At 39.3% G+C, this 22,250-nt stretch overlaps 1 protein-coding gene across 1 annotated transcript in view; it reads right to left on the bottom strand.

Annotated features, from left to right (window-relative positions):
* Positions 1–5,611, bottom strand: part of eloa (elongin A) — a 52,114-nt gene extending 46,503 nt beyond the window's left edge. Inside the window, exon 1 of the mRNA XM_072548423.1 lies at positions 5,516–5,611. Within this exon, the coding sequence (XP_072404524.1) occupies positions 5,516–5,590 (75 nt within the window). The 5' untranslated portion in view covers positions 5,591–5,611. The remainder of the gene's footprint in view (positions 1–5,515) is intronic.
* Positions 5,612–22,250: the final 16,639 nt, after the last annotated feature.

Genomic DNA, 22,250 nt, shown 5'->3' with positions numbered 1-22,250 from the left:
GCCTGCATTTGGTCTTATTCATGTACCTGTCCAAATCTGTTTTAAAATGTTGTAATATCCACCTCTACCACTTCCTCTGGTCTTCAAGAGATTTTTATACTTGTTTACAATACTGAGGAAATGGAAGCCAGGTTATATTCCCTAATTCCAGTTTTCAGTATCTTTTCTCCTTTAAAAGGGTGTCAAGGCAACCACAAAAGCAAGAAGTACAATATCAAATCAGATCCGGTTTACAAGGTATTCCTAACAGATCTTAAAAAAAAACAAAAAAGTGCAGAAAATCATTTCAATAAAAATATGTAGTCCTTTCTGTACCAGTAAACCTGACACTACATGTTCAAAACTAGCTTTCTTTGAGTTCTTGTGCCCCATTTCAAAATCAAGAGAAAAGAATGTTTGAGTCTTCCAGCTAGCCAAGACGAGCAGTTGAACACCAGCTCTCTTGCTAACGAATCATTATGTCTTCTCTCCAAGAGATTATAGGTAACACTACAGCATGGTAGAGCTTTCAATGCAATGGTATACAGTCAATAGTTTTACTGACCGATTGCACAGAAATAGTTGCCTAGGATGTTTGGCAAGAGGAGCACACAGTTTGATCACTCAACCCAAGGTTCGAAGCTGCTGTTCATTGTTTTTCTGCAGGTACCCCAGAGGAAACAAGGTCTGCTCAACAAATGGTATAATGGCAGACCTCAACTTATATCAATCACTGTTTGAACATCCAAAATTCTCATCAGCATAAACAAACCAACAAGGTTTATATGACATACATTATCCTTCCACATGAATGTTCAACGCAATTCCTATTTCAAATGGAAAAGCCTACATGCACTTCAGTTTCAAGCAGGAAGACACTGTGATAATTTAAAAGGCCTCAAAAAGATGTGAGCACACTGACATGCAGAGTGAGATAAACCATCATTCCTGTAACACCCCAGTGTGTCAGCCATGGAACTCAGATAATGCATAAGACAACAAGGAACAAAACTGAAGTACTGGAAGATAATTCAATCAGAACTCCTTCCATGTCAAACAAAACAGAAAATAATCAGTCAGACTGGCTATAGGTGTGAAGTGATGTTCCGTAAAGATTCTTGTGGGACAACTGTTGTTTGCGGTGTATAAATGATTTGGATTATTAATTTAAATATGACACCAAATTGGTGTCATTAGTAATGAAGGAGACAAAACGAAATAGTACAAGTTGACATTAACAAATTTGCAGAATGGCCATTTAATTGCCAAATTAATTTCAACATCAGCAAGTGTGAAGCAGTACATTTTGCTTAAAAGAATAAGCAGATAACATATTTCTTAGAAAACATCACTTTTACACATGCTCAGAGAGGAAATTGTCAATAGGTGACTTTACAAGGGAACACACATAGCCAAAACATTATCTTATATCCACATGTACCTCCAGCAGATGGCCCTGGATAACAAATCAGAGCAGAAAGACAGCAAGTTTCTCTTTCCCATCTTACCAGTGTTGTGAATTTAACCTATAACTAATCATATCAACTTGTTCAGAAACAATTGAATCTTGGGAGTGGAACCTTCCGTATCTTTCTTGGGTCTGTCAGAACTAATCTTACCTATTTGGGTCATCAGGAAAGCATTTTTTAAAACTATACTTAAATGATAAACAGAATGTATGTCCTACAAACTAATCAAATTACAATTTTTTTTGCTATAATTTCCAATTGACAATCAGCAATTTTGCATTTCAAAAAAAGTTCTTTTCAGTGATTGTATAAAAATGACTGTCGTAGAAGTGAAAGATAATAATGTGATGTGCGCATGGCATCAGAATCTTGACTGCATACCAACTTGCAATTTCTTCCCAGCCAACTAGTTGCCTTTTAACATTATTCTACTGCTCAATTTTGGAAAAATAATCAATTTTCCGGGAATAAATTCTCTTTATAAACTGGAGTAATTGGAATAGTGCAAAGCCGTTTTACACTTAGTCCAGGCAGATATTTATCAAGACTTCACCTTTCAGTCTAATTAGGCAACTGTAGCTCTTCAATAAAGCAATCCTACAAACACAGCTGCTGAAGAGATCCCTTGTGGACAACTATTCACACATGGATAACTTTTGTTCACCTATATTTAGAAAGTATCCAATAATAAAAATGGAAACAAACAATGCTAAAATCCATGTACTAAAAACAGAATGCTGGAAATACTCAGCACATCAGGCAGCATCAATGGACTAAGAATACACAATGTTTGAGACCAATGGCTTTTCATTAGACAAAATGTTAAAACTTTTGACTGAGTACTTTGCAGTGAGAATTAAAAGGTCTATTAATATCAGGATGAGTTAAAATATTTTCATATTACAAGGAATTTATAAATACACATATTTCTTCCACTTAAAAATCTGATTGTGTTGGTCATCAGTCCCAAATTAATAAGTTGCCCTCTCTTTAGAAAACATTTCCAGTTGAACTAAGGCTCCACACCAAGTCTGGAAATAAAACCTACAATGCTTATCATGGATACACTGGTGCAGTGGTTATAATACTGGATTATTAATCCTTGGAATGAGAGTTCACAAATAATTCAGTTTTAAAAATCAGTAAAACAAAATACAGTATTAGAATTCAAAGTTGTCAGATCATAAAATATGATAAATGTGAGACTATTAAATGCCTTTTAAAGCAGTCAAAGTCATTTAGCTGTTAAAGTGCTAAAGAAGAAAGCCCACCAACATTTTCAAACCTCACAAAAGGCATCTCGATGGGTATATTATCGACAAGGCCAGATCCCTTCAAAGCATTTCAAGAAAGTGTCACAGGCCCTAACTTTGCTAATTGTTTTAAGCAGATGTAATGCAGATATCCCAGGAGGGATGTAGCTGGTCAAACCATGTTGTTTTAAACAAAACAGAGTTTATTTACAAGATTACCAAATGAAACACAAAAGAGAACAGACTACCAAATAACTTAACCCATCCAAAAACCCAATAAATTATACCAACTTAATTATGCCATTCCCAATATTTGCAACAAGCCCCATAAGCACCCCTTGGCACAAAAGGTAAAATCAAATACAGCTTCTTATGGGAGAGAAGTCAGAGAGAGATCAGCACGGACCTGCTTCTTTAAGATCCAGCAGTTTTTTCAACACTATTGCTAAAAACCAAACCAGAGCAAAGCTGAGCTGGGTGAACTGGCCGCTCCCCTTTCATTGTGTCTTACAAGTGTCTCCCCTTACAAGTGTCTTTTTTCCCCAAAAATACTTGAAAGCCTGTTTCCTGAGGTAGTATCTGTTAGCTATAATCAGACTGGCCCTTAAACCCTTCAACTTAGACTTTGTAAAATCTGTGTTTTTTACAACCGCGCTGAAAAAAAACCAAGCATAACATAACCTTGTTAAAAGGAGCATCATCATTGCAACATGAATAGGAAGATTTAGAGGGATATGGGCCAAATGCTGGCAAATGGAACTGGATTTATTAAGGATATCTGGTCAGCATAAACGACTTGGACTGAAGGGTCTGTTTTCCATGCTATACACCTCTCTGACACTATGAGACTGAACGTAATGTATTTCACCTGGCCATTCAAACAACAATAATCATTAAACTGGTCTCACAAGTTAGAGATGTATGAAAGTTACAAGATTACCCTCAGGGCACACATAATCACTTAACTGATGGTAGAATTCAATATCCATTACAGACTATTGCAATATCCCCAAAATGGCCAGATTGCTTTGAGCATTGATGCAGACATCTTTGAAATTGTTACAGTACACTTGGCTGCCAGATTGCCAGCTGTCTTGCTGAGGAGTGGGGATTAGGACTGAGTAGAAGCATTCATACAGTTGATTAAAACATTACCCTTTCAATAGCAAATTAAATTTAGTTTAGGATTAAAATGATTCAGATCCAATTTGATTTTTATGCCCTATTTACAACATATTGCAGTAAAGTATGGCTTCTAACATAGGGTGCAATCTTTACTGGTTGTAATTTATAACATACAACTATTGGAATACTATATCTAAATAGGCGGGACTTAAATCAAAGACATCATCTTCAAAAGGGGATCTAGTCTGCAATTTCTGACAAATAGAAACTACAGAAATAAGAAAAGAATGAATGAGAAAGCCCAAAATAAAGACAAATTGAAATCCAGTTGCAAAGCACAGATCTTAAGAGTTAAAACTTTTACCTTTAGACAGAAGCTTCACATTCTGCCACATCTTAGAGATACACAACTGGGGCAAGCTGCTGTTATAACATCACATTGTCCTTTGATTAGAAAAAGTGGAAATAGTTGCCCTTTATAAAATCAATTTGCATTTATATAGTACCTTTAACATAACAAAACATTAAGGCACTTTAGGAGGTATGATAGTGCAAAAACAGGGCACCAAGCCAGAAAAAAAGATATTCGGACAAATTACAACAATGAAGTCTCCTTTCAAGTGTATCTTAAAAGGAAGAGGATAGAATCAGAGGGTTTTGGGAAAGGAATTCCAAAGCTAAATGCCTGGCAGCTAAAAGCACAGCTCAAGAGTCATGAATTAAAGAAACGTGAAATTTCCCAGAGGATTGTGGAGCTGGATTACATTGTACAACAGGGAGGGGCTAGACTACTGAAGGTTTTGAAAAGGAGGATGAAAATTTAAAAATAAGGATTAAAATTTGAAAAATAAGCCATTGTTTAACCCAATGCTAGTCAGCGAGCCAAGAGGTGATGAATGAATGGTATTTAGTACCAGTTATGACATGGGCAAATTTTTCAATGAACCTCATGCTTACAAGAGGCTAGGCTAGAGATTCTGCCTGCTCAGCAATTGCAGCACTGATATAATATCCACTAATCCAATTTTTTTTAAAATCAACAGAATTCAACTAAGCAATCAACAAGCTTTCTTTAGACATAACTTACATTCTTGATATCCCCAAATGCAGAGCTATCAAAGTTATCTACTAACACCATTTCATACATTTACTCTATCCATTGCCCATCACTTAATTATTCATTACCAATTTTTTAAAAATTGAATTAATCCCATCAAAAAAAAGTGTTCTGGATGGTTTGTAAAATAAAAAAAATTGTAAGTATTACATTTGAAGTCAACGTGGCAGCAAACCATTTCTATTCTCTTAAATATACTAGCCTGTTCTACTTAATTCAGTTAAATGGGAGCTGCTATAAGAATCAAAGAATGCAATGTCATCACTTTCACTCACAACAGAGTGAAGACACATGCGTATTTTTGTTTTTGTAAACAGAAAGTTAAGATGTAAAATTAATAAAACAAGCTGATTAACACCGCAGATTAAATATAAACATTCAGGCAAAGGACCCTTGGCCTGACCCCTAGTTCCCCAATGCCTGGACTGTATTATTCAATGGATCGATCATTGGTTTTCCAGGTGTTAAGTCAAATGTCTTCGTGTTAAGATTCGTTCCCTCGTTTCTCGAGCTGTGTCCCCACCGTGAATGCCCGGGGTGGTTTAGAAATCTTGCAACTTGCAATTCTTTACCTTCTTCGGTTCCTGAGTCTCTGACAAGCGAGTCTGCAGCTTTAAAACCTGCTCCTGCAACTCGTCTGCAGCCATGATCCTACCGTCTCTGGCCCAGCAACCACCCGGAAGTGCTTCCACACATTCAACCTGGAATTGAATAGCTGCCCGTTGTAGTTGATAGATCTTATTCACAACCTCCATCTTAATTTGACGCGTGGCTTGGCAACTTCCACTTTGTGCTTTTCAGGAGTTCAACATCGGTCAACACAAAAGATCTAGGCACACGAAAGGATAAAATTGCTAATTTCCATTAAATTAAATAGCGTTGCTCACTGACAACCTATCCTAATATAACCGTTTGAAATCATAAAAAATGCGGTAAGGCGGTCGAATTTTCCTTTAAATCCGCCTGTGGCATTATTAAAACTGCCATAGAGATACAAGTTGTTGTTGGAGCTGATAATAATAATGCAAACAGATACAGTTGATTAAATGTATCAATGGTACATGAAAGCTAGATTTTATAGGAATTATTCTTATAATTCTCTTTATTAATAACTAATATAACTGCTTCATGTAGTAAGCTGATATTAAACAGTTTGGTTTCAAGAGGAACAAGGCTTACTGTTCTGACTCTGCATCTCAGCCAGTCCTTGGAGACTGAGGATTTGTTTTCTTTCACTCTGAAGTTGTGACTCCTGAGATCACAAAAGAATCCACGGCTAGCTGTACGGAGCTATGGAGGTTTTTGGGATGTTCAAATTTCTGCCATGTTTGTGCTTGTGCCTGTTCAAAAAGGTAAAGAATTGCAATTTGCAAGATTTCTAAACCGTCTCGGGCATTCACAGTGAGGACACATGGATGTTTCTGCTCTTCTTTGTGTGGTTGTGGAAGAGAGATTCCCAGGTGACAGTGGGAATGCTATAATTTTTAAGGGATAACTTGAGGACATCCTTTAAGCATTTGCCCTGCCTTCCTGGTAATCGCTTGCCATATAAAACTCAGAATAAGTAATTTATTCTGGAATCTTGTGTTACACATGCAGACAATGTGACCCATCCAGCACAGCTGATGCACCACAGATGTGACAGAGATGTTGGCCTGAGAAAGGACACAATTAAATTTGCAGGATTTTATGGATAAGGGTGAGCTAAAGAAGTATGAGACATTCATTCATCTCATTGTTATGACTATTATTTGACTTAAACGACATGAAAAAAATCTGCATTTAATAGATGAATTGCAAGTTTGTTCAAGGTATATATCTTACATCTCTTGGGATATAGTCTGCACAAAAAAGAACAAGAAACCTAATATAGAAAACTATTAACAGGACTTTTGACATAGAGCCCCAACCCTCACTTCCATCCAGGGCCCCAAGCAGTCTATCCAGGTGAGACTGAGATTCACCTGCCTCTCCTCCAACCTAGTTTACTGTATCTGGTGCTCCCAATGTTGTCTTCTCTACTTCAGGGACACTAAATGTAAACTCAGTGCACGTTTTGCTGAGCATCTCAGCTGGGCCTGGGGGGCCGACCTGAATCCCAGTCCCCCCCCCCCCATTTTAATTCCCCTTCCCACTCCCTTTCCAACATGACTATCCTTGGCCTCCTCAATTGCCACATCGAATCAGACCGCAAATTGGAGGAACAACGCCTCATCTCCAACCTGGGCAGCCTACAGCCCAGAGGACTCAACATTGAGTTCTTCCATTTCAAATAACCTCCTTTCCCATCCCCAACTCCCTTCCCAGCCCCTCCTCCTCCCCCTGCCTTCTATTCCTTTGATCGACCCGAAGAGGTGGTTCAACATGTTGACTTTTCCACTTCCCGATGCTGCCTGGCTTGCTGTGTTCTTCCAGCCTTCTGCTTGTCTACCGTAGAGTCGAATGGGAGCCTCATACAGTGACCAACTTTCTGTTGCAAATTTGCTGTTGAGAAGTGTATGCAGAATCATGAGTAACTTTTAATATGAAAATAATTACTTTTATCTCCACATATTCCCCGTCTCAGGTTAATTCCCTTCTTTTTCTCTCTCCCATTCTAAAGGGAACAGAGTTCCTCGACCACTGTTGCACAGCAATACTTTTCTTAAATGACTATTCTCTGTGTGACAGCTTAATTACAAAGATAATTTATTGCACGGACTCATAGAAGTGACCGTTAATTGGGCATCAACAGCTGTAAACGTTCACCAAGACACAATGGATAGCAATGAAGAACAGGAATCTTGGATGATTGTCCTTTAGTTAATGTAAGTACATTGACACCAGTTGTAGCATTCCTACTACTGAGCTGATTATAGCATCTAAGCACAGATTGGGAAATTAAACTTGGGATCTTATTGATTTTCATGGCTCTGTTACCAAAGTTATCATCAATTCTCCGTGCAAGAGGTAATTTTATAAACATTTTTGATTAAATTAAAAATTGTTTACAAAGTATTCATAGACCCAAAAGCTGAAGTAATCGTTAGAAAGCATGTGCATTCAGATAAACCTAAAAGAAAATGTTTGGAGTCTAGTTTAACGAAGATGTAACCTTGGCCGTATTTTACTGTCCAAATCCAATCTAACATGATATTAAATGCAAGCTTGATGTAGCAAGTAACATTGTCTCCAAGTCTTGAGCAATTGGCCAGTGGTCCCATCCTTCCAAAGAAATGTTAAACTAAGGTCCATCTAATTGTTCCACTGATTTGTAAAGATGTTAAATAAAAGAATAATGTCATTATGTGTAAAAGAATGGAGAAGTCTCCATGTGTCCAAGCCAACATTCTATGCTTAACTCAAATCAATTTGTTTAATAATAGATTAAATCCATCTAGCAATTGCTCTGTACAATCTGACCATGCACAATTGGCTATTGAATTGGCCAGATAGAACATAGAACCTTACAGCGCAGTACAGGCCCTTTGGCCCTCTATGTTGTGCTAAACTGTGGAACTAACCTGAAGCCCATCTATTCCTAGACTATTCCATTTTCATCCATATTTATCCAATGACCATTTAAATGCCCTTAAAGCTGGAGATCCTACTATTGTTGCAGGCAGTGCACTTCATGTCTCTACTACTCTCTGAATAAAGAAAGTACCTCTGACATCTGTCTTATATCCATCACCCCTTAATTTAAAGCTGTGTCCCCTTGTGTTAGCCATCACCATCCAAGGAAAAAGGCTCTCACTGTCCAACCAATCTAACCCTCTGATTATCTTATATGTCTCAATTAAGTCACCTCTCAATCTTCTCTCTAATGAAAACAGCCTCAAATCCCTCAGCCATTCCTCGTAAGACCTTCTCTCCATACCAAGCAACATTGTAGTAAATCTCCTCTGACCCCTTTCCAAAGCTTCCACATCCTTCCTATAATGCAGTGACCAGAACTGCACACAATACGCCAAGTGTGCCCGCACCAGAGTATTGTACAGCTGCAGCATGACCTTGTGGCTCTGAAACTCAATCCTTCTACCAATAAAAGCTAGCGCACCATATGCCTTCATAACAAACCTATCAACCTGGGTGGCAACTTCTAGGGATCTATGTGCAAGGACACCAAGCTCTCGCTGCTCATCTACACTATCAAGAATTTATCAATAGCCCAGCAATCTGCATTTCTGTTACTCCTTCCAAAGTGAATCACCTCACACTTTTCTGCATTAAACTCCATTTGCCACCTCTCAGCCCAGCTCTGCAGCTTATCTATGTCCCTCTGTAACTGCAACATCCTTCAGCACTATCCACAATTCCACCGACCTTGATGTCATCTGTAAATTTACTAAACCATCCTTCTACACCTTCATCTAGGTCATTTATAAAAATGACAAACAGCAGTGACCCCAAAACAGATCCTTGTGGTACACCACTAGTAACTGAACTCCAGGATGAACATTTCCCATCAACTACCACCTTCTGCCTTCTTTCAGCTAGCCAATTTTTGATCCAAACCACTAAGTCACCCTTGATCCTAAGCCTCCGAGGGGAACCTTATCAAACACCTTACTGAAGTCCATATACACCACATCAACCGCTTTACCTCATCCACCTGTTTGGTCACTATCTCAAAGAACTCAATAAAGGTTTGTGAGGTATGACCTACTCTTCACAAAACCATATTATCGATCCCTAATTAACTTATTCCACTCTAGATGATTTTAAATCCCATCGCCTGTAACCTTCCCCAACACTTTACCCACAATCAAAGTAAGACTCACGGACCTATAATAAGCAGGCTTGTCTCCACTCTCCTTCTTGAACAAGGGGACAACATTTGCTATCCTCCAGTCTTCTAGCACTATTCCTGTAGACAATAACAACATAAAGATCAAAGCCAAAGGCTCTGCAATTTCCTACTTGGCTTCCCAGGATAAATCCTAGGATAAATCCCATCCGGACCAGGGGAGTTAGCTATTTTCACACTTTCCAGATTTACTAACACCTCTTCCTTGTGAACCTCAATACCATCTAATCTAATAGCCTGTATCTCAATATTTTCCTCAACAACATTGTCTTTTTCCAGGATGAATAATGATGAAAAGTATTCATTTAGCGCTTCTCCATCTCCTCGGACTCCACGCACAACGTCCCACCACTATTCTTGATTGGCCATAATCTCTCTGTAGTCATTTTTTTATTATAGAAAGCTTTGAGGTTTTCCTTGATCCTACCTACCAAGGACTTCTCATGTCTGCTCCTGGCCCTTCTTATAGCTCTCTCTTTAGGTCTTTCCTGGCTAACTTGTAAGTCTCAAGCGCCCTAACTGAGCCTTCACATCTCATCCTAACATAAGCCTCCTTTTTCCTCTTGACAAGAGATTCAACTTCTTTAGTAAACCACAGCTCCCTCGCTCGACCACTTCCTCTCTATCTGACAACTACGTACCTATCAAGGGCGATCAGTAGCTGTTCCTTGAATAAGCTCCACATTTCAATTGTGCCCATCCCCTGCAGTTTCCTTCCCCATCCTATGCATCCTAAGTCTTGCCTAATCACATCATAATTGCTTTTCCCTCAGCAATATATCTTGCCCTGCCTTGTATACCTATCCCTTTCCATCGCTAAAGTAAACATAACCGAATTGTGATCCCTATCACCAAAGTGCTCACCTATCTCCAAATACAACACCTGACCAAGTTCATTACCCAGTACCAAATCCAATGTGGCCTTGCCTCTGTTGGCCTGTCTATATACTGTGTCAGGAAACCATCCTGCACACATTGGACAAAACTGACCCATCTGAAGTATTCAAACTATAGTATTTCCATAACAACTACCCTGTACTCTCACTCCTATCCAGAATTATCTTTACTATCCTTTCCTTTACAGCTCTGGAACAATTCAGAGGCCTATAGAAAACTCCCAACAGGGTGACCTCTCCTTTTCTGTTTCTAACCTCAGCCCATACTACCTCAGCAGACGAGTCCTCAAACATCCTTTCTGCCACCATAATACTGTCCTTGACTAATGAGGCCACACCTCCCGTTCTTTTACCATCTTCTCTGTTCTTACTGAAACATCTATATTCCAGAACCTGCAACAACTATTCCTGTTCCTGCTCTATCAATGTCTCTGAAATGGCCACAGCATTGAAGTCCCAGGTAACAACCCATGCTGCAAGTTCACCCACCTTATTCCAGATGCTCCTGGCATTAAAACCATAAGACATAGGAGTGGAAGTAAGGCCATTCGGCCCATCGAGTCCACTCCACCATTCAACCATGGCTGATGGGCATTTCAACTCCACTTACCCACATTCTCCCTGTAGCCCTTAATTCCTTGTGACATCAAGAATTTATCAATCTCTGCCTTGAAGTAGAAGTATTGAAGTAGACACACTTTCTGATTGGCAGCAAACTCTTGTGACCTCAACTCTCAACCTCCTGGACACTGGAACTACAATTTACGTTCCCATCCTCCTGCTGAATTAGTTTAAACCCTTCCGAATAGCATTAGCAAATGTCCTCCCAAGGATATTGGTACCCCTCTGGTTCAGGTGTAGACCATACTGTATGCAGAGGTTCCACCTACTCCAGAATGAGCCCCAATTAACCAAGTATCCAAAATCTTCCCTCCTGCACCTTCCCTATAGCCAAGTTCAATTCCTCTCTCTCCCTATTCCTCGCCTCGCTAGTACGTGGCACAGGCAACAAACCAGAGATAACAACTCTGTCTGTTCTAGATCTAAGCTTCCACTCTATCTCCTTGAATTTCTGCCTTAAATCTCATCCCTTTTCCTACCTATGTCATGAGTACCTATGTGGACCCCTCCCCCTGAAGGATCCCGAAAACACAATCAGAGACATCACAAACCCTGGCACCTAGGAGGCAACACACCAAATGTGAGTTTCTCTCGTTCACACAGAACCTCCTATCTGTCACCTAACTATGGAATCCCCAATTACTAATGCTGTACTCATCTCGCCACTTCCCAGTTCAAAGTAATCTATTGCAAGCTTTGCAACACTTTTGAGAGTTAAGATAAGTTGCTTAGCAATTGTTTTTCTATGTATTCCCTTCAATTTTCCGTTAGTTGTCCTTGGATGGAGATCAGAAAGAGACTTATCTGAATTCAGCTGTCTTTAAGGAATCTCAAGAGAAATGGATTTAATCATTCCAGTTGCTTGTAGACATAAATTCATAACACAAGACTTCTCATAACTTAGCAGTAATTGTCAATGGTTGCTTGTTGGAAATAGTAAATACAAATGAAAAAAAATCACAAAAGATTGTGAACCATTTCTGGTGATGTTGGTGAATATTGTTGGGGCAGGGCAGTATGTTATAGCCTTTATGTGATGCGAGTTGTGCTTGTCCTGGGAGTGCTCCTGATAATACTAAATGTATATAAATGTTCCTTTAACAAATGCAGATATCAATCAGCTTGATAAGCATAAAACTCAACAAGAGTAGAAACAAAAGCTAAACAAAAGCCTCATATATCCATATTGCTTTTATATGTCCATTCATAAAATTGTTGTTGTATTTGACCCAGACACAATATTCTGACCACATATTTGCACCATTCCTCTTCCATATCAGCATCTGAATTCATTTGTTTCACTTTACATGAAGCGGAAAACCTCATTCTTGCTCTTATTACCTCTAGACTTAACTACTTCAATGAACTGGTCTCCCATATTCTGCCCTCTATAAATGTGAAGTCGTTGAAAACTCTGCTATCCTTATCTTAACTTGTAGAAAACAGAATTCAACTGTGATCACTGTGCTTTCTGGGCAACATTGGTTCCTGTTCAAACTATTACTTGATAGTTAATTTTTCATCCTAGTTTTAAAATTTCTCAACAGCCTGCCTCTACCCTATCTCTGTAATTTCTTCCAATCACACAATCCTCTGAAATATGTGTCATTCATAGAAGCACACCGAACAGAAGAGGTCTTTGGCCCATCAAGTCTGCCCTGACAAAAAGATACTACCTTCATTAGTCCCACTTTTCCACTCTAGGCTCATAGACTTGAATGTTAGGACACTTAAAATGCTCATCCAATTACTTTTTAAAGGTAATAAAGTTTTTTGCCTCAACTACCAATCCAGGTAGTGCATTCCAGACCCCCACCACCCAGTGGGTGAAAACCATTTTCTTAAAATCTCCTTTAAACCTATTACCTTTAACTTTAAAATTATGAGCCTGTGTTATTGACCCTTCGCCTAAGGGGAACAGCTGCTTTCTATTCACCCTGTCCATGCCCCTCATTGTCGTCCCATACCCCCCCCCCCCACAGTCGAATATTGCCATCCTGCTCCCCCACCCCTGCTCAGTTGAAGGAAAACACTCAGAGACACAGTATAGTTTTACCTTCTTCATCTTTATTCCAGGCCCTGGAGGGAGAGAGAACAATGGCCCATGTGCATAGAGACATGAGTTCTTGGTCTTCTCTGCAAGAGCAGTTTCTTAATGAATTATAGAGTCATTTTACAGGGAGGAGCATCCAGATAAGGCAACATGCATATTGATTGGATGACCGTTACAATCAGCGAGTGTCAATAACAAAGATTAAGCCATCTGGTGTTACACAATGAATGTTCTTAACCTTAACTGGCTTCATATAATGAATACTTTTCACCTTCTTAAACTGATCTTACATACTGAATGCTTCTAATATTGTTAAATGGCTCTACATAATCAATGCTTTTCCACCTTATTAACCCATTACCCTCGCCTCCAGCACCCCATTGTTAATTGCAAGTTCTGATCTGATCTGAGTCATGCTCAGCTGAACCTCTTGTTTCACAAAACTCAAAACTTAACTCTTTCCCCACCTGCTTTTACCCTATACACATTCTCATTATAATCTTATACACCTCTAACATGCTACCCCACCCCCCACCTCCAGGTCTCTGCTCCAAACAAAACAATCCAAGCTCATCCAACTTCTCTTTTTAGCTGAAATGTTCCATCCCAGGTAACATCCTGGTAATATCTTCTGCACCCCCCTTCAATGCACTCACATCCTTCATATGACCAGAATAGCACATAGCATTCCAGCTAATGGTCTAACCAAAGTTCTGTGCGGCTCCAACATGACCTCCCTGCTCTTATAATCCATGCTGACTATTAAAGGCAAGCATCTCACTTCTTAACCACCCTATTAACCTGTCCTGGCACCTTCAGGGTTGTGGACAAGCAACCTAAGATCCCTTTGTTCCTTTTAGCTTATAAGTGTCTTGTTATTCATTGAGTACACACTTACCTTGTTTTCTTTTCTGAAGTATATCATCTCACATTTATCAGAGTTAAATTCCATCTGTCACTGATCTGCCCAACTGACAAATCTGTATATATCCTCCTGTAACCTAACACCTTCCTCGTCACTGTGAAAAACCCAGCCAATCTTTGTGTCATCCACAAACTTATTTATCCATTCCCCCACATTCTCAGCTACATTATAAAATGCTTTCTACCAGCACCCTCTGTCTTCTGTCATGAAGCCAATTCTGGATCCAACTTGCAAATTATCATGGATCCCAGGAGTTCTTACCTTCTTGATCAGTTTCCCATGTGAGAACTTGTCAAAGCTCTTGGTGAAATCCACATAACCTACATAAACTGCCCTATCCTCATCCAAACAGTTGGTCACTTCCTTGAAAGAAACTCTGTAGATTTGTAAGGTATGATCTCCATCTGACAAAGCCGTGTTGATTATTCTTGACTAAACCTTGCCTCTCTAAATGGAAATAAATTTTCTCCTTCACTGTTTTCTCCGGTAGTTTCCCTACCACTGATGTTAGAATGAGATGATATGCTCATGTAATTCTGGTCTTTTGCACATCTCCAATTTTAATTGTTTCACTATTTATGGTCATGCCTTCAGTTTCTTGGATGCCAAGCTTCAGAATTCCGTCCTTACACCAATCTGTCTCTCTACCTTTATTTTCAACATTTAAGGCACTCCTTAAAACCTATCTTTTTGACCAAGCATTTGGTCATCTGACCTAATCTCTTTTTACATGCTTCACTGTCTTTTTTTTACATACTTACTGGATTTAAAAATCCTGTTGGAGTACTTGTCCACAGATTGCTGAAGGTGACAGGACAGATTAATAGGGTAATTAAGAAGACATACTGGATGCTTGCCTTTAAACGTTGCGGTGTAGGTTATAAGAAGTGCATTTTTATGTAATGTTACATGGGTGTGATGCTACAAATTGGACAGTGATCAATGAAGCACCTTGGACAGTCTGATTACATTAAAACCATTATATAAACATAAGTTATTGTTCTACACTAAACTAAATTAAGTTTGCTTCTCATTACAGTATGTGATCAATTTACCAAAGAATTACCAAAGAATTACCAAAGAATTTACCAAGAATTACCAAAATAATGTATTCCACTGATTTGAATATTATAGGTTGTTTTATCAATATATATCAGTGAATGACAACAACTGGTGATATTAGCAACTCAGATATTATCCATACTGTTCAATAGTGAGTTTTGAGAAAATTTGTAGCTCAGGTGGAGGTTCTGGATGTAGGTTTGCTCGCTGAGCTGGAAGGTTCATTTCCTGACATTTCGTCACCCTACTAGGTAACACCTTCAGTGGGCCTCCAGGCGAGGCACTGTTGATAATTCCTACTTTCTAATTATATGTTTGGGGGTCTTTGGGTTGGTGATGTCATTTCCTATGATGACATCATTTCATGTGGTGATGTCATTTCCTGTTCTTTTTCTCAGTGGGGTGGCAAATGGGGTCTAACTCGATGTGTTTCTTAATAGAGTTCTGGTTGGACTGCCATGCTTCTAGGAATTCTCATGTGTGTCTCTGGTTGTCCTAGGATGGATGTGTTGTCCCAGTCGAAGTGGTGTCCTTCCTCATCTGTACATAAGGATACTAGTGAGAAAGGGTCATGTCGTTTTGTGGCTAGTTGATGTTCATGTATCCTGGCTAGTTTTCTGCCTTTTTGACCAATGTAGTGTTTGTTACAGTCCTTGCATGATATTTTGTAAATAACATTAGTTTTGCTTGTTGTCTGTATAGGGTCTTTCAAGTTCATTGGCTGCTGTTTTAGTGTGTTGTTGGGTTTGTGAGCTCCCATGATGCCAAGGGATCTGAGTAGTCTGGCAGTCATTTCAGAGATGTCTTTGATGAAGGGGAGAGTGGCTAGGGTTTCTGGATGCATTTTGTATGCTTGTTTGGGTTTGTTGCTGGAAAATCGGCGGACTGTGTTCATTGGGTACTCGTTCTTTTTGAATACACTATATAGGTGATTTTTCTCTGCTCTGCGTAGTTCCTCTGTGCTGCAGTATGTGGTGGCTCATTGGAGTAATGTTCTGATGCAGGTTCATTTGTGGATGTTGGGGTGATTACTTCTGCAGTTCAATATTTGATCTGTATGTGTTGTTTTCCTGTTTTTCTCCTGCCAATAAGAGACATATGTAGCCAAGAAACAGAAAGCCTGCAAAGACAGTTAAGTTTCTTCAACAAAAAAGTACAAAAACATAAATCAAAAGTCCAGGGGAATAATTAAAAGACATTTGATATTGTAGAGTTTCCCTTTCCTCAGATACTATTTCCCCAATCTTTTTAAATCGCATTTGTATTCTCATTATACCCCTCATCAAAACATCCACTGTTTCCCTCTTAATAATCACCCAACTCCAATCTTCCTTTCTTCTTCCAAGTTCTCTCATTCTCTCCCAAGATGACATGTTGTCATCCTATAAATCTGCCTTTCTGAATGAATATTTCCAATTAGACTGTCACCACTTCAGCATTGCAATCCCCTTAATCAAAGTAATAAACGAATTCTCTGTGACTGTAACCATGATCTGCTAACACTCCTCCATGGTCCAAGTGCTTCCATTCTTTCTTATTCAGTTATAACTAGCGCACAAAGACTCTTGTGGTTGTATCCCTACCTCTGAATCAGGAGGTCTATGATTAAGTCCCACCTGCTCCAGAGCAGTGTAATAACATCTCTGAGCAGGTTGATTAGAAAATGACCAATGCATTTCTGTAATGGCTTCTCTTCCTGCTTCTGCATCAGTCACCTTCCCCAAGAATTTATCCTCAACTTCCGTAGATTTTCATCTACAAACTGCCCCTTATCAATTTCATGCACAGACAAGGTGTCTGATTCATGTGTACATTGACAATACCCAGCACTTTTTCACCACCATTTCTCTTGGCCCTTCCACTGCCTCTGTGTTTTCAGTTTGGTCATCATTTTTAAAAGTTCATTCACAGGATAAGAGTATCACTAGCGAGGTCAGCGTTTATTGTCTATCACTAATTGCCATTGCATTTAAGAGTCAACCTTGTGTCTGCACACACAGGTAGGCCAGTAGTTTCCTTCCCTAAAGGTACCACATAGGTTTTTCCAACAGTGGTATTGTGGTCATCATTAAACTCCTGGTTCCAGATATCTATTGAGTTCAAATTCCACCATCTGGTGCGATTTGAACCTGGATCCCCAGAACTTTACCTGGGTTGCTGGATTAACAGAGCAGTGACAATGCCACTGGGCCATCACCTCCTCTATCATATATCCAGTTCTACAAGAGCTGAAATCTCCTTCAATTCAACAACATGAAAACTAAAACCATTGTTTATTTGGCCCACCTCAAACTCCATTCAACCATCCCCCATCTCTCAAAGTTTTCTCTCTCCACTTTTTTAGGACTTATTAAACAAAATTCCATGGCCAAACATTTAACCATCCTGTCTTAATGTTACCATGAAGGTAAAAATAAGGGCAATTAGTTTTTAATTCCATTAAGTGATGGACTTCTGTTTGAGAGAAAACATTTTTAACTGAGCCAGGACACTGAGCTGGGACCTGAACAATGTGGGATATAGCAGATTTTTTGGCAGAACAAATGAAAAATTGGGAAAAACCTATCTTATGTTTGGAAGCAACTCACTGCATCTTTTACGCAACAGCTAGCATTGAGGCAAGTTTTCACCAGGCAGTAGCAATTTGCACATTAAAGAGGCTTATTGCCTGCCATGAACTTATTAACCAGAGATCTTGCCTCATTAATATGCTGTTTCCTAATTTACCGACTAGACGCTGAGAATTTGTGACCTGGAAGTTAGAGCAGGAATATGGCCACTCAGCTCACTTCTGGCCGTGAAGAACCTACAGGTTGCTCAGGACAACTTCTGTTGTGATGGCACTTTAGTTTTTCTAATGGGAGATCAGATCACCTTTGTTAATGTGGATACCTGCATGGTGTGCCAATAGCCAGGTCTCAATGTTTAAACACAACCAAAGAACAATGAATATTATAAACTTATCTGATTGTTACAGAAGATGAATAACATCTCTCTCAACAATCCTCAAAATCAGACTCAGACTTATGTTTTTCATAGTTCTGTCTCCCTACAACCCTGGAACATATTCTTTTTACTCGTATGCCAGTGTTTGTGAATTTTGGTATATCATTTTTAGTTTTGAGATCAAAGATTAATTGATATTTGATAAATACAAATATTACAGTTGATAGGTTATGGCTCTGTTCCTTTAAGAGGTTATTGCTAGGAAGGTAGGATCAAAAAAAGGGAGGTGGACTTACTGAGCTGAAAAACTGGAGCTATGCTGTCTACGCACTGCTTGTAATAATGACATTCCAGAAAAATGTTTGTGAATTTGACCTCTATTAACATTATAATACAATCACTCAGTTAATTTTGAACTGCTGTAAGATGCATTTATTTCTTTGGCTCATATTTGAAACTGCAAATTGGGGATGCTAAACCATAAAGGACAGTCCAGAGCAGGTTATTTCTTCATAGATGTGTGAAGCTTAAGAAGGCTCTGATTTCAATTTGCTTGTGTAATTGTACCTGGGGGAGTTTTGATTCAAAACAGTTCTGCTGCTTTCAGACTCCAGCCAATTTAAAAGTCCCTGGAAGTTCAGTGCAGTTGGGAGTGGAGGATAAAGGAAGCCAATAAGCAGTTGAACAGCTGGGAAATGTTGGAGGTTGGACAAACCCTGGGGCAGTGCCAGTTTACTGAAACTTTTTGCCAAAGAGCTGTGAGTAGGTGGTGGAGTACAACTTCACTGATGCTGAAAATTTCAGTCTTAGGTGAAGAGATTTAACTACTGGAATGTGAGCAGTTGTTGAGGAAGTATGTGATGGAATGACTTTCAAGGCAGGATCTTTGAAAAAAGTGGAGCCTCTTGCAAAGGAGACAATGTTGTAAAGAAGTTTGGTGACTGACAGTGACACTGACATCTGGGTAGAATCTATCTTGTACGCATTGACATAAAAAGTGCAATCTGTGGGGTGTTCAACCACAGTTTAACTGTCAACTTGTATTTTCCTCATGTTAGGCCTGAATGTTAGAGTCTATGTTGTCTACATAGTAGATTGTTTTTCTTTTGACAAACTTGTCTCATAATGTTTGGTCTGTTTGTTGAAAACTGTGGAATCTTGGGGCTTTAGTTTATTCACAAGTACTTGGGATTCCAAAACTTATCTGAAAAAAAATTACTGATCCTAACAGGATCATAACATAAATGTGATGGTCACATTCAGGATTGTGACTTGAGTCTGCTGATCTCGTCTGGGATCATAAAATTAGTTGTAATGAGAACTTTATTGATTGACCTGGGTTAATGATTATATTTTTGTTAACCTTAATACATCTCCCTTGGGGGTGTGGGAAGGTGTGTGTGTGCATAAACTTTAAAGAAAAGGAAGTCTTTAAAGAAAAGGAAGCCAGTAACATTATTGGCATGTCATCTAACAACAGTTAACATTGATTGATCTGTGACCATTTTTAAAGAATTTATTCACAGAATGTAGGAGCCATTGGTAAAGTCAGCATTTATTTCCCATTCCAAATCGTCATTGAGAAGATTATGAAGGGTCACCTCTTGACAACTGAGTAATTTTCTAGGCAAGTTCAGAGCCAATGTCATTTTTACAGACTGGAATCACATTTTTCTCCAAAAATATACTTTATTCCTAACATTTGTAAAAATGATACCAAACCATTTCAACTTGAACCTTGGAAAATTTGCAATAATACTCAACTTGTCCCCATGCAGCTTGTTCCACTCAATATGAATATAATTGATTTAATATTTATAAAATGCAATCAATGTCAGGTATACAGCCCAGTGATGAAAACAACTCAACTTGGAAGTTACATGAAATGCAGAAGATGTAAACTTTTCCTGTATAATCACACAGCACTTCAATGTATTTTCAATCCTTTTGTTTTACAAAGTGCATTCTTCATAAAACACACAGCTCAAGCCATCTACAGTTTTCAGGCCCCAATGTACAATGGCTGAAATGCAATTGACAATGACCTATCCCCATTCTATCTCTGCAATGGCCGCCCATGCTTTACTGCAAACTTCACATAATCCTGTACCTTGGAATGTGCCAGTCTGCATATATCCTTGGTCAAGGACAACTCTATGCAATGGAAGACCAGTAAGTTTCAGATAGATGTAAAGGACTTGATGGTCCACCAGGCTCAGTTGTTTTTCTTGGTGTGTGTCCCTGGGAGGACACAGTGGCTCAGTGGTTAGCGCTGCTGCCTCACAGCGCCAGGGTCCCAGGTTTGATTCCAGCCTTGGACGACTCTCTGTGTGGAGTTTGCACATTCTCCCCGTGTCTGCGTGGGTTTCCTCCAGGTGTTCCGGTTTCCTCCCCCAGTCCAAAGATGTACAGGTCAGGTGAATTGGCCATGCTAAATTGCCCATAGTGTTAGGTGCATTAGTCAAAGGGAAATGGGTCTAGGTGGGTAACTCTTTGGAGGGTCAGTGTGGACTTGTTGGGCCAAAGGGCCTGTTTCCATACTGTAAGGAATCTAGTCAGTCTGGCATTATGGAGCTGCTGGGAATGAACTATTGCATTTTTCTGCAGATCTTCTTTGCAAAGGCACATTCCTTAATAAGGCTAGATTTGATTTGCAGGAGCAGACCCAAGGAGTGGAACTGTAAAAGAAAAATGGCTATGATAAATAAGAGAACTTTCTAAAATGGGTATTGATACACTTCCACTAATGTGCATAGCATTAAGTGTGCTTCAATATTGGATTACTTGGCCAATGTTAAAGCTGCCCTTCTGTTTCTGCTAGGAATGTGTAATATGCATCTCAGCTCCTACAGACAGTGGTCACGATAGTGGTTCAATGGGCCATTGATCTAGTTGAGAGGAAATGACTCATGTTCTTTCAGCCTAGTATTCTACCATGGGGAGGCAAATTCACCACTTTGAAAAGTTAAGGAGATGGTGAGTTTTTTTATTCATTCACGGGATGAGGACGTCACTGGCTAAGCCAGCATTCATTTACCATCCATAATGGCTTAAAGGGCAGTTAAAAGACAACCACATTGCTATGGGTCTGGAGTCACATGTAGGACAGACCAGGTAAGTATGACAGTTTCCTTCCCTGAAGGATGTTAATGAACGAGATGAGTTTTATTCAACAATTGACAATAGATTCATAGTCACCATTAGGCTGGTAATTCCAGATTTTTAAAAAATTGAATTCAATTTCCACCATATGCTGTGGTGGGATTTGAACCTAGGTCCTCAGAAAATTACCTGGATTAACAGCCCAGTGATATTACCACCAGGCCATAACCTCCCCTTTTTGGCACCTCCTTGTAGCAGATGAAATGTGCAAAAATTTTCTACTCTAGTTACTTTATGTGTATATCTCATCTCAAAACAGTGAACAACTAGATGTTCTTCAGTAGCTCCCACCTGGCAATGTCCACACTGAACATTCTGCTGGGTGACTCCAACAACATCATCACTGCTGCCGTATGACCCAGCAGCACTGATAGCAAACTGCATGCCAAATCCTGATGGCAACTGGAAAAGATGCCAAACTGTACAACATCTTCAACAAGTCCATTCGAGGACAGACTTCCTGTTTGTGTCCTATGCCTATGCCATCAGATCCACAGGTATTAAGCTGATGTTCTTCTCTGACTACTGCTTTCTATATGATGACTGTCATCCACAAGCGAACCAGAGGGTTGGCAAGGGGTCATGGAAATTGAACATGAGTCTGTTGACTCTAGAAAATGTCAGACAACTCAAGTGGGATTTCAAAGATTGGAGAACTCTGGCATTCTGCTGGGAAACAATCAACACAAACATCAAGATATTCTTAATCCTCAAAGGTGCTCATAAAGCAAGAGGGAAACAGAGGGAAATGCACCTAGTTCCCAAAAGCTGCAGAATCTGCTCCATTTACAGTCAATACGGGTTGATGTCAAGAATAATCTCTAAGAAGTAAAGCGCCAACAAGGTTCACTTA

This window comes from Chiloscyllium punctatum, chromosome 27 (assembly GCF_047496795.1).
Source record: "Chiloscyllium punctatum isolate Juve2018m chromosome 27, sChiPun1.3, whole genome shotgun sequence".
Classification (NCBI taxonomy): Eukaryota; Metazoa; Chordata; class Chondrichthyes; order Orectolobiformes; family Hemiscylliidae; genus Chiloscyllium; species Chiloscyllium punctatum.
The sequence above is the reverse complement of the archived record's forward strand: the minus strand, read 5'-3'. Positions and strand labels throughout refer to the sequence as shown.